Genomic DNA, 13,964 nt, shown 5'->3' on the forward strand with positions numbered 1-13,964 from the left:
GGGAAGGAACACAGGCCATGGGGACCCTGACTGTTCTGCACTTCGGGGGCTCTTAGTTTGGAGTCGCTGATTTGCCCGATTTCCACCTGTGTTGGTCCCCTCCCGCCGCCTCAGCCCACAACACCTCAGCGTGGCGAGTGAGGAGCAGGGAGACCATAGGAAGACTACAAGCCCCAGGATTCACAGCGGCGGAAGCCGCCTCCGCCCTCACCGTGCCCAGAGGCACATAAAGCACAGCTGCGCCCACGCGATCGCGCGCGGGTCGTGCCGGGTTAAGCCCGGGACATTCGGGACCGTCCAAGGCCGTCACATGCCGGAGGAGGTTGGGCTGGGCCACCCCCCTAACGTGCCTCTTATCCAAGCAAGATTACCTGCAGGTGAACAGGATTGTTAATATTGCTTGCTCTGTACTGGCTGCTTGTGTCTGTCCCTATTTTGCCCCATTTAGTAATTTCTACATTGATGAGTATAGCACATCGGCAGGGGAAGGGGAGGAAGATAGCGGCATCCACAATTGGGGGTAGCATTACTGGGACATTAGATAACTATCACCAGAGCGGCGGTAGTTTTAGAACGTGAAATAGCCCTTACAGAAATGCGGCTATCCTTGGAATCACTTGGATCAAAGCGGTCCTCTTTGGGTAAAATTAAGGACGCTGTAACACTGGAACAACTGGATAGCCAGAGATTTAGCGGGACAAGCTTCTAGAAACAAGCAGAGGAATAGATGGGTGTAACACTATTACCTCTGAGATTACTTCATTAGACAGTAGCATATTATCTGAAGATAACAGGCCCATTGAGACAAGCCCAATGAAGGTCCGTGATGATCCCACAACAATAATTAAAGTAACATGCCCCAAACAACTTCGGAAAAGAAAGAGGGGTGGGTGCTGACAGAAGGGTAGATGCCCAAAGGTCCCCAAAACAGCTAATAAAGTGGTAAAATGTATTATTATTATTATTGTTATTATTATATTCTTATATAGCGCCAGAATCGACCCCCGAAGGGGGTATCTCTGCGCTTGCCTTGGGAACCCGTACTGGTTTTTCCCTGTGAGATAGCCCCTACAGGGCATCCCCAAGGTGAAAGCCAGGCATCCCGCCGCGGGGGGGGGGGCGTTGTGGAGATTAAGCAAGCTTAATGCCCAGAGTTGCAGAGTTTGAACCCATGATTAGGTCAGGCACCGAAGCGAGAATTATCGAGTCCATGGACATTTGAGCTCAAGACCCTGCCGCGTCGGGAATTGAACCCTGGTCCCGGGTCTGACCTCTGCTTCAGGGTCTGCCTGCTCTAACCAGTGAGCCACACTTCTCCACCTCTACTAATTCTATATCGACTAACGCCTCTTCTGCCCAGAAGAGCGTACACCCAAATATTACCTCTAACATTATATCCCAGCCATTTAAACGCTCTATACCAGTGCCACGAGCCGATGAAGGACTCGTTGCACAGGTGGAACAGATCTTAGTCACTCATGCTGCCACTTATAGAGAGACTAAAGATAATAAACAAGAACCTGGGAAAGTTAGAACAGGCTACCCTAGATAATACCCAAATGCTGGATAGCCTGTCCGCTTGTATGAAAGCCGGGAGACTTACAGAACTTGATAGAAGCCCCTTACCAATGCCCTGCTCAATCCCTATTATCATAGCTGAGGAGTAAGGAAATTCAACCGATAGGGAGTATAGAACAAAGGATGGAAAAATTAAAACTAAAACAATGGACGATACAGGAAGTTCAGATGTTGAGAGGGATAACAGAATACATCGGAAACATAGTATTTTACAAACAACTCAGGTCAATGGAAATTTAATTGCAAACGAGATAACTAGAAACATGGATAATTTCCCCGTCATTGACCTACCTCCACAATCTATTGTATTGGGAAATGTACCACACCTCCCTGAGGGAGTTAGAGCGGAGTTTTGCCAATTGAAAAACAAAGTAACACACTGGTTGTCTCGTAACACTGTAGAAGGGTACAGGGCAGGGCACAATGTTATCATGGTCCAGCGAGTATCCTGGCTGGGCAGCACTAGAAAATCAAAAAATGGTGATTGCATAGTAATAAATTTTAACAGCCCAGCACCAGTAGAAAGGATATTTAGGGAAGTGGTGCAAGGAGCCTTATTTAGGGGCAAGGGCATTGAGATATTACCTTTTAGGATTTTTCTATAGGACAGCGTCTTGTGGTCGACCGGATATCCGTAATAGGGGTCACCATGATAGGACACCAATTTACAGAGGAGAACTGGGGTTGGGTTGATCTTCCCTGAGGCCAAATGGGATCATACCTGGAGCGGATATAACCATTCCATGACTCCTGTGGGTCCTAACAGATTTGCAGTCCTCTCTGGCCTTAATGATTGCGACTGACTGTGTGGGAAGCAAGAAACCTTAAATCCCCATATGAGTATTAGCCTATCCACCAACTGGCTTTCCCTAGTAGATAGCCTTGTGTCAGAGCCTGTACCCGTGGAGGCTAAATTAGGAAAAACTGTTTCCACACCAGGAGTAGGGCCTCGAGAAAATTGTTTCCCTGAAAAGATATTGTCTGCTCTTCCCGGGGATATTAACGTGGAGATAAAGGAGTATACCCAGGATCACAACGTACTCTCCTGGAATATCGCATGGCTGGCGGGAAAGGTCTTAGACCCCTCATGGGTGCAGTTTGTCAGCCACTACTCAATAATATGTCTCCAAGAGACATGGCTCGTCAACTGCAATATTTCGTTGGTGGGGTATAGAGCTTTCTTTGTCCCAGCGACTAGAGCAAACAGTGGTAGAGCCATGGGAGGATTGGCCATCTTTACGTTGTTGGCCTTAAGATGTAGTATCAGAGCTATTCCATCGGATAACAGAAATATACAGGCTATCTCCCTGGGGCAAAAAGATAGCGGTCTTTATGTGATCAATTTTCATAATGCCATTAAAAAAAAGAGGGCTGGAGGATCACTGAGCTGAATAGTTACTTTGAACAGCGTTGCGGCTCTCTTAGGAAGAATCTACTCATTGTAGGAGATTTTAATGTGCATCCGTGCGGCGACCCTAAACTTAATGCGATAGGCACACTGGGATGTCCTTTGATATCGGGACTCCATTTTGAGCACACCAAACAGGGAAATGCCCTTAACGATATGCTAAATCAGCACAACCAATCCTCGGCGATGAATTATGTCCCACCGTTTAGCAAACAAAAGGAACTTACCTATAAAGGTAGGGGTTGTGGATCCTTTATAGACCACATATTGTTATCTAGAACCATTCTACCCCTTCTCCAGAGTTTCTCCACAATCCCAAATGCACACAGTGATCATAACCCTGTCTGTGTGACCATGGGAGAGAGTATTCTGAAGAAAAAGGGTCCTGCATTAGGCACCAATACGTTGCAATAAACTGACGGAGGGCGGCAAATTAAATGGAACCAAGTAATTCCGTCCCTCTTTCACGAAAATCCTAAGGACGCCTGTGCGGCAGAATTCTCTTGCTGCATTCATGATGAATCATCGGCTACAGAAACCTTTAAAGCCTTTGAAGGGATTCCCTCCAAAGTGGGAGGCATGTTACTTGCTCCAGGGAGACCTAGTATGTCTAATGAACCTTAATGGTTCCGTCACCAATTCTCTAAAGCCGCTAGAGAACTTAAGGTGGGCTTGAAAGCAATACCTAGGGACAGAACCCTGATTAGTACACTTCGGATCAACTATAAAAAAAAGTCCTTGCTAAACGTAAAGCGGAGCTGAAAGAAGCACTATGGATGGAGCTCCTAGATCCTGTGACCTTATCTAGCAGTTCCAGATTTTGGAGTACCATTAATCGTTCACCCTGTTTAGTGGAGGGGGTCAAAGAAGTAGTCTCTAACATCACTGAGGATGAATGGGTGTCCCACTTTGTCAATATTTTTAAAAACACGTCAACTTGGTTAGACCCGCCTGATTTGACACCCAAGTAAGGATGTAGTGGTGTTCACTGTGAATGAAATGAAGGAGGGCATTATTAATCATACAAACAAGAAGGCCCCAGGACCGGATGGCATTCCCCCCGGACCTTTTTTAATCTAACCCCTTCTTTTGGGCTCTGATCCTGACCGCTGTGTGGAACGCAGCGGCAAAGGATGGGTGCCCAACATCCTGGGGAGTCTCTACAATTGTACCAGTATTTAAAAAGGGAGATCGTAATTGTACTACGAACTATAGGCCAATCTCCCTGATTGATTCTGTTGTAAAGGTCTTAGGGGGAGTAAATAAATAAATCGTAAATCATACATTCTTATATAGCGCCTTTCACCGTAAGGTCTCCAGACGCTTGCTTTGGGAACCCGTCCTGGCCTTTCCCTGCGAGATTACCCCTACTGGCATCCCCAAGGTGAAGACCAGGCATCCCATCGCGGTGGGGCCGTAGTGGAGATTAAGCAAGCTATTGCCCAGAGTTGCAGAGTGTTGACCCACAATTCAAGAAGGCACCGAGGCGAGAATTATCAAGCCCGTGGACATTTTGAGCTCAAGGCCCTGCCGCATCGGGGATTGAACCCTGGTCCCGGGTCTGACCTCTGCATCAGGGACTGCCTCCTCTAACCGGTGAGCCAGGTTGATTACCTGGGCGGAGGAGAACAAGATCATCTCGGATAATCAGTACGGGTTCCTCCCAGGTCACTCAACTATGGCTCAATGCCTAAATCTCTACCTGATCCTGTGAAAATACACCATCGCTCGCACAGGGACCATCTACATGGCCTTCATGGATTTGTCGTCCGCTTATGACTGCGTCAATTGGGGCAAGTTGTGGCAATCCATGGGGGCCATGGGTGTGGAGCGGAACTTGGTGGACTTTCTAAAGGATCCGCATAGAGATACAAAGGCAAACATCAGATATACCATAGACCTTAAGGTATCCAGGAAGTTCAGCACCGAAAGGGGCGTTCGCCAGGGGTGCATACTGGCCACTTTCCTTTTTAACCTTTATATAAATGACCTAGAAGGATCACTGCTAGTAACAGGGGCTGATTATCCATATGTGGGACGGCGGGGCCTGCCCGTCTTGCTATATGCAGACGACGCAGTCCTCTTGGCTCACACCCCGAAAGGGTTGCAAACCCTTCTTGATGCTTTCCATGGGTTTATGGCTAAGCGAGACTTGTCCATAAACCATTCTAAATCCTTTGTGGTGCAGGTAGGGCTACGTCCAAAAAGCCAGTACCCTTATATGGTAAATAGAGTTAGAGTGCCAATATGCACAACCTTTTCGTATCTGGGTGTTCTGCTAGATCACCGGCTTAATGGGTCGCACTTTTAAATAAGAAGAGGGGAGAGGTCACTTGGGCCAACGCTGCTCTATTTGGCTTTGCCAAAAAATGGGCAATCTACCTGTGGCGGCCATGCTGAAGATTTATCAAGCCAAGAGCATATCTATAGCTAGCTATGGGAGTGAGCTATGGGAATACTCTGGCCTTGAGGGCCTACAGGTGACTGAAAACAATTTTTTAAAACAGTTACTGAGTGTCCCGAAGGGGATCGCGAACCTGTCAGTCCATGAAGAAACCGGCACACCTTTCATTTGTGATACCTTGGCCTTGCGTCCCCTCACCTTTTGGCTACAATGTTGGCTTAACCCCTTCAGTGCTGATGACAAGGTCAACTCGTCATGGGTTTTACCTGCCCTGTGCTTATGACGAGTTGACCTTGTCATGAACAATGGGGATCCATTAAACTCAGCACAGAACGGGAAAACCCCCTAGCAGCCAAGGTGTTAATAAACACCTTGGTTTTACACATAATCTTCCAAAAGAGATCTTGAGTTTAGACCATATGATCAACATTCCATGGTTAAAATACTTAAAAACCTGCTTTAGTGAGTTGGGACGTTTGGACTTGTTTCTAAAACCTGATGGTATTGTCAGTAAAGATGTGGTGCTAGTTAAACACTCCTTACGTAAGAGAATGGAAAGAGAGGAGAAAGAACTTCAGAAGCCTAGTGTGCGTATACATAGGATGCTTAAAACTTCTCTAGATATGGAACCATACTTATCATGGCTGTTACCATCATATGAGCGATTCTTACTAAGCAGGTTCAGATTAAATCTTTTTCACTTATTATTAGCAGTCCCAAGGGGATGTTACAAAGGGAAAGTGCTTGCACCCTGTGGCTGCGACAACTTGTCTCCACGGGACCTGCTGCACTTTATGTTCTGATGTAAATTTTATACATTTCCCAAGACTTTTTACCTAAAAACTATTTTAAAAAATGTTGTGCAAGTACGTCCCGCCCTCTACTATTTGCAATTGTTAAAACCTGATTGTATCCCCTTTGTGGCTGGTTTTCTGAAATGTACAATGAAGTTTAGAAAAATTCTCGATTTTTAAATGGTAAAAATTATTTTTATGGTCTTTCTTTTTAAATTGACTTTTTATGTCGCCCTCCTCATTATGTAAATGTTGAATTTAAATTATCACTACTGTTTCTAACTTGGGTAAAGTGTACACTGTGTATTTTAACTTGTGATCATAATGTACATTGTAACTTTTAACTTTTATGGTTTCTGATTAAGCAAACCAAATAAAGTATTTTTTTTATTTGATTGGTAGGAGCCCAGGGCACACTCAAGTCAAAGCACATCAGCAATTCAGTAAAAAGTTGGGGCATACCATGCAAGAAAGAGGGCACTTTCTCGCACTGCACTAACTGGGCTTCACAGTCAGTGTGTTGAAATCGCATATTCAATCTTCTACCACTCAAAACTATCTAGGAGCCATTTTAGATACTCAAAGAGCTTGAGCCTTCCCCAATGGAGCCAGAATTCGCAATATTCATGCTCTAGTTCTCCAGTTTCAGCCCACTCACTCACATCTCGAGTGTACATGCAACTGCTTGGAATGATGGCCTCTTACATCTTTATTGTTCCCCATACCAGGCTTTACATGCGTCCCCTTCAGGAATGCTTAACAAGTCAGTGGAACCAATCACAGGGTCTTTTAACCGATCTAGTGTTGGTAAATGGCCGTACTCCTAGCTCTCTGCAGTTGTGGAACCCACAAAATGTATCAAAAGGACAGCCCTTCATTGACTCAGCTACGCAGACAATGCTAACGGCAACACGCTTCCCTCACTGTTTCGTGGGCTCATCTGCACCATCACACATAAATCATCTAGACCTGCTAGCAATGTTTCTAGGGCTCAAAGTGTTTCAGACTCATCTGCTCAACAAAGCTGTCCTAGTCCGTACCGACAACATGACAGCTACGTATTATATACAAAAACAGGGTTGAAGTGGGGGGCACCCTCTCTAATTGTCACACCTTGCTCATCACATTTGGAAGTGGGCTATTCATCACAAAATCTATCTCCTAGAAGAACTCCTCCCATGAGTAAACAGATTGCTGATCTTCTCAGCAGACTGAGACAGCAAATCCACGAATAGGAACTTAACCCTCAAGTTCTCCTCCCATACTTACAAAGTTGGGGATTCCCTCAAATAGATCTTTTTGCCACACACCAAAATGCCCAAACTTCGCATCCGGGTATCCACACCCGCTCTCCAAAGGCAGTGCACTATGGATGAACTGGTCAGGGATATTTGCGTATGCTTTTCTGCCTCTCCCACTCATTCCATTTGTTGTTCGGTAACTCTGACAAACATCCCTCACACTGATCCTAGTAGCTCCCACATGGGCCCGTCAACCTTGGTTCACAGCCCTGTTGGAGCTGTCACTAGTTCCACATCAAAAGCTCCACCTCACATCCACCTCTCACACAGAGCCATGGAGAAATCAGACCCCCAGATCCCAAAGAACTCAACCTCGTGAGATGGCTCCTGAAATCATAGTTTGGTTATCTAAATCTCCCACGAGACTGTATGAACATCATCAGAGATGCCAGAAGGCCTACTATAAGAGCCTGTTATGCAGTTAAATAGAAATGTTTTGTTATCTATTGCAGTAATATCAATCCTCTTGATGCTTAAATACAAAATATCATTTATCTGTTACACTTCCATTGGTCAGAGTTAGCTTTCACTTCTATCCGCCTACATCTTGCTGTAATAGCTGCGTATCTACAAAATAGGCAACACTTATCTCTCTTTAGAGTGCCATTAATCAAAGCTTTAATGGAAGGACTTAAAAGGGGTTATCCCACCAAGACTTCCACCTGCCTCAGTGTGGAATCTCCACATAGTCCTCACACATTTATTGGGCCCACCTTTTGAACCCATACATAAATGTGAACAGCAATTTCTGTCCTGGAAAATCGCTTTCCTCATTGCAATTACTTTGAGGAGAGTGGAACTACAGGGACTAACCATAAAAGAACCTTTTTTCAAACTTCACAGAGACAGTGTTTCTTCGTACCAACCCCAAGTTTCTACCTAAGATAGCTTCTGCCTTTCACATCAATCAATCGGTTGAGTTACCCGTATTCTTTCATCAACCAGATTCAGTGGCAGAACGAGCTCCACACACCTTAGATGTTAGAAGAGTCCTTTTAGATTACATAGAAAGAACAAAGTCATTTAGTAAAACTAAAGAACTTTTTGTTACTTTTGCTCCACCTCACAAGCACAATCCCATATCCAAGTCAGGTATTGCCAGATAGATTGTTGAATGCATTCAAACATGTTATGCAAAAGCAAATAACTTTAACAATACCCCCTAGAACACATTCCACTTGCAAAAAAGGGGCTACAATGGCTTTCTTAGTAAACATTCCTAGTTGACATTTGTAAGGCTGCAACATGGTCTACACCACACACATTCACCGAGCACTATTGTGTATATGTTTTAGAGAGACAGCAAGCTAATGTGGGCCAAGCAGTACTTAGAACACTCTTTCAGATCACTGCAACAACTACAGGTTAGCCACCGCTTTATGGAACACTGCTGTATAGTCTATGCAAAGCATGTGATCTACAGCTCGCATGCCTCGAACTGATAATGTTACTTACTCTGTAAGCATCTGTTCTTTGGCATGTAGAGCTGTAGATTCACATGCGCCCACTCGCCTCCCCGGGTACCTATACCTGTTGCAGCTCTCTCTCTTACTTTATATACATACGCATTGACATCTCCATTCTACCTTTATTAACTCCACTCACACTATGGGAAAACAATCTACCAATTGAGTCGGTGCCCATGGGCACTATCACCGAAAGGAGAAGTCACCTACCTCTTGACTGGAAAGACTTCTTCGAAGAAAAACAACTTGCAAACATCCAGACCCAACACTAGATGGCAGGAGTATGCAAAGCTTGTGAATCTAAAACTCTGCTTGCCAAGAACAGATGCTTACTGGGTAAGTAACATTATCTTTGTGGTAGCAGGATGGTCAACACCAGTCAGCCAGCACACTAGAGGCTAGTAGGTTTTCATGGGGCACCTCTAAGGTGTCCCCGCTGGGTGTGTGCAATATTAAATCCACTATTGCCATCAGTCTGGATTTATTAAGACAAGGAGTTTGATACCAAACTTCATAGGTTTCAGTAAAGCCATCAAGTAGCTGGGGGAAGTTGTAATGGCCATTTCCCAGCACAGTTGCTTAATACGTCTTACCTGTTCACTTGTGATATCTAGGAATTGACTTCAACACCACAGGGGTATATTTGGTCATGTAGGAATTCCCACACATGCACTACAGTGCACGTTGCTGTAGTGATGTAAGGCCTGCTGTACGGGTGGCTTACCTAAACTGCATGCATTTTCTGAAGGCATGGCACACAGGGATATATCCCATGTTGTGTTCTACATAAGAATACAAAAATTCAAGATGACATCTCGACAATAAGTAATTCCTCAGATAAGGAATGGAGACTTAATGTTCTTATATATGTAGGGAGAGGTGAAGACACCGCAGGGGCCAAAGAAAGAGACATTTTCTTCTTCTTTATAAATGGAGAAGGCAACTCCTGCACAATACTTCTTTTTGAGGCTGCTTGGGAATGGCCAGACATGAGGCTTTCAGCATCAGAAAGTACATGCTCCTTGTCTTTTTAGTCTCTGAAGCCAGAGGAGTAGACGGCCTTCCCTATCTTTTAACGTCTTATTGGAGAAAGTTCTACAGAACTTACAATTTCCCACTTCATGGTCCAGGTAAAGACAGTAAATACACTTACTGTGTGGATCCTCTGAAAAAAGTCTTAGCTTTCCACATGAAGAACAAGCTCTGAAGAGGGATTTCTTACTTGAAGACATGTTGAAAACCAGGCAAAAAGCAGAAGAGTTGAGAAAACTGAGCAGAGCTCAGGGAGACTCCCTTACAAATGAAGTGTGGTAGAAAATCTGAGGTGCTGAGCTCTGAGGAGAAGGTTCTAGAGGGTTGCTGACGCCTTATTGGCTGCAGTTTGGACCAACATAATGACAAGGATAGACTGCATATGGTCTTTTCCTTTTCCCATGCATTCCTATGTAGAAATGTGGGTAGGCTGTTTATGCCATTTTTCTAGTACAAATTTCAGGTTTTATGTTACATATATGTATAGTATATAATTGCTATTTTATTTACCTTGGGACTCCCACTCCGACGACGGGGGAATATTCAAGCATGTTAATCTATGAAAGACACCAATACTGGAGAACCACCTGTTTACAGGTAAGTAACAATTGTTGTTCTGCATTGTCCAGGGCTCCATCTGGACCAGACTGCTTCAAGTATTCGCTCTTCAGTTCCACAGCAGAGGCTGCGAGTACAGCAGAGGCTGCACGTTCAGCAGCGGGCCAATCAAGAAGAATTTTTTTAATCTCAAAGTGAAACAACCTTGTTTTGCTTTTGGATTTAAAAACGTTATTAAACTTTTCTGATTACCAACTTTCAATGGGACCAATGCACTTGTTGCATTTGATAAGGGATCTATTATAGTTGGAGTCCAATCGAGCCTATATGCCATTCTACCTTTCTTAGACTATCATTAGCACTATTTTAGCTAAAATCTTTAAAAATGTATATCTCTGGTTTGCATTATTGGATATTTGTCTTTTTGGTGGGTATTTTGGTTATAAAAATGTTCTCTTTATTTTAAAATACGTTGTTGAATTTGATTGTGTTGTGTGACATTCTACTGTGTATGCACTGCTTTAATAATTTACAGAATCCCTTTGATTCAAACTTGACTGGTTCATGTCACTTTACCATGGATTTAACATAGGTTTATTTAGTTTTAATATGTGTGACACCTAGAAGGTGGTTGCTTATCTTTTGAGATGGACACTTGTCCACCCTAATAATAATTCTCTTTCGTAAAGGACACTCCCTGGCTTTGTGGCTATTGCATGGCGCAGTATTAAAAGTTAACTGTTTGGTAGTTAATTTTGCCTTCCCTTTCTATTTCAGGAGCCCTACAGTCGCTTGCCACCACCCTCCCAGCCCCATCCCAGTTTGGATGACCTCCACCGGCGCCGGAAAGAGATAATGGCCCAGCTGGAGGAGAGGAAGGTCATCTCCCCACCTCCTTTTGCCCCATCACCAACATTGCCTCACCCCTTCCACCCTGATGAGGTATTTTAATTCATCTGTTTCTCTTTGATCTGTCTGAGATTTGTTTTCATGACTTATCTGGTTGTTTACATCAGTCATTCCGTTCTTACCATCATACTTCAGTCCGTCCCTCCTCCATACAATAGGTGAACTTGTGCAAAATACCTCTTTTATCATATATGTGCAATTAGCACTCATTAAATTCGCTTTGAAAAGATAAATTGCCGTGTTGGCTGAATCCAGATGTGCCTGTGGTCTGTAGGTTACACACTTGGCTGGCATAGATGCATGAAATCGCCTATCTTTGGTCCGCCATCCCTTTCAACTTGCGCCTTTCGTCCTTCCTTTTTCTTGCCAGTGACCTGAATTTAAACGTCTGTGGTCCATTTCACTGCAATACTTTGTCACCTCAAATCTTTCTATTTCTTTCTTCATAGAAGTTTATGCCACAGCAGAAATGTCTTAAACATTTTGTAGCACTTTTTTTTATATGTCATAGTCCAGATATTTTCAATTTGTGTAATCATACAGTTTATAACCCCATATATTGTTAGCCATGCGCCAAGTCTCCTTTGGCATTTATATCTGAAAACAAAGCAGGACGATTGGTGAAAGGCATTTCTAGATTGAATATATAAAACTATAGCCTAGCTACTACTTGGCAATGAGTTTTTGTGCCTCCTGAAGGCCCTTTGCGTTATCTTGGATATATCAAATGAAAACTACAACTTATGTGTTTTTTATTTTGTTTTTATTTTACCACTAATAATTTCCATTTTAATAAAACAAATACAGCTTCAAAACTATTTTTTGCATAACATGGTCAAAATACGTTGAATTTGCCAGCTACATGTCGGTATAGCTCTTATTTCAGAAAAATCTGTAAAGTTTTTTTTTTTTAAAAGAAAGACAAACAACCAAACAGTTATGAAATCAAAACACACTGCCGCTATCCATGTTTAGTTGGCGAGGTGAAAAAAAAACATATTAAAAACATTTTAATCTGTTATATGCAAAGACTAGTGTGATTTTAACTTGTGTTTATGTAAAAAAGACAAAAGTAATATTCATTTCAACTACACAGGATTCATTGAACTAATTGTTAAGTCAAAATCGAATGAGTAATACTAAAACACAGTGAAGCAGTTAAGTGAGCATATATCTAACATGACTGAATTACCTTGAATTTCAAAGTTCATCTACAAGACCAGCTCAGAGCAAGGTCGATAAGGAAGTGGAAGTAAAGGAAATATCGGATGGCGAAATAAAATGCAATAATTAGTTTCACACACTGTCACTTAGGCACACATCTTCCAAGTTTTTACGTAGCCTGAATTAAATAGCCTAGCCTATAATGCAGTGATGTCTACTATGAGACCAAGTTGATGTTTATATATTTTGTTTTTACAATAATGCAGTTCCAAGTAGATGTTGGAGCAATTACCATAGAGTGAATGAATGTGACACAATAGTCCATTTACAGCATCTAGAAAAACAGAAAGTTCATATAAATATCATGGCATCATAAAAGGAGATGCCCATGGAGAACAGTAGAGAGGTTTCATATGCACATTAGTAAAAGGATGTGCAGCTAGTCCTTAAACGTTAGTTTACAAATTGGCTAATTTCTCCTACTCATCAATAGGACCTCCTTAAAAACACATCCTTAGACCATCAAGATGTTAAATAGATGTAGGTAGCTGGCTTGTTGTATAGTGTTAAAAAATGAGGTACACTATGTAGAAAGTCCAGACAACGTTATTGACTTACAGGGATTAAATGAATTCCAAATGCTCTCATATGGTAGTGTGAGTGAGCTGTTTAGGCTTATCAGAGGGTAGTACAACACATTTGCTATACACACACAGTCAATAAATGAGACACACTCAAACTCTAGACCAATTTCGAAAGATAGAATTTCTGACACCAAGAACTTCGTAATCGGGTAATTACTTTAGACGTTATCAAATTTGACAGTAGAAAATGACAGCAGACTGATTTGCATATAGCCATGTGTGAACTGGTGTGGCAGAGTGGGCTAAAGAACGGTGATAGATTAAACCCAGATCTTTTGACTGGGTGTGAGTGTTTGATTGATTCAGATGTTCCGTCCATCACCACTCCCTTTTGTACCGCTTTTGGCCGCCATAAGTGTGGCAGGGAATGCTCGGACGTGAGAGCCTTGCTCACTTTGCCACTGGATTCAAGCAAGCCGGGCTGAAGACGGCTGGAATGCCAGAAACCGGTCCTCGGAAGCTTGTTTCCGGTCCAGGGAAGACATGGCTTGGCAGTTCGGGCTGGACTGTTCCCATGAGGCACAGGGTCAGACTGATTTGCATATAGCCATGTCTGAACTAGGGTGGCAGAGTGGGCTAAAGAACGGTGATGGATTAAACCCAGATCTTTTGACTGGGTGTGAGTGTTTGATTGATTCAGATGCTCCATCCATCACCACCCCCTTTTGTACAGCTGTCTGATTTGAGGCATGAGCCTCGAAAGCTG

The 13,964-nt window shown here is 43.2% G+C and overlaps 1 protein-coding gene across 9 annotated transcripts in view; it reads left to right on the forward strand.

Moving 5' to 3' along the window:
- RC3H1 (ring finger and CCCH-type domains 1) overlaps positions 1-13,964 on the forward strand; it is an 828,931-nt gene that overhangs the window by 524,975 nt on the left and 289,992 nt on the right. For all 9 annotated transcript variants that reach the window (XM_086956761.1, XM_086956804.1, XM_086956790.1 and 6 more), the window contains one exon: positions 11,319-11,483. In XM_086956761.1, the coding sequence (XP_086812887.1) occupies positions 11,319-11,483 (165 nt within the window). The remainder of the gene's footprint in view (positions 1-11,318; positions 11,484-13,964) is intronic.

Source organism: Lissotriton vulgaris, chromosome 1_1 (assembly GCF_964263255.1).
Source record: "Lissotriton vulgaris chromosome 1_1, aLisVul1.2, whole genome shotgun sequence".
Taxonomy (NCBI): Eukaryota; Metazoa; Chordata; class Amphibia; order Caudata; family Salamandridae; genus Lissotriton; species Lissotriton vulgaris.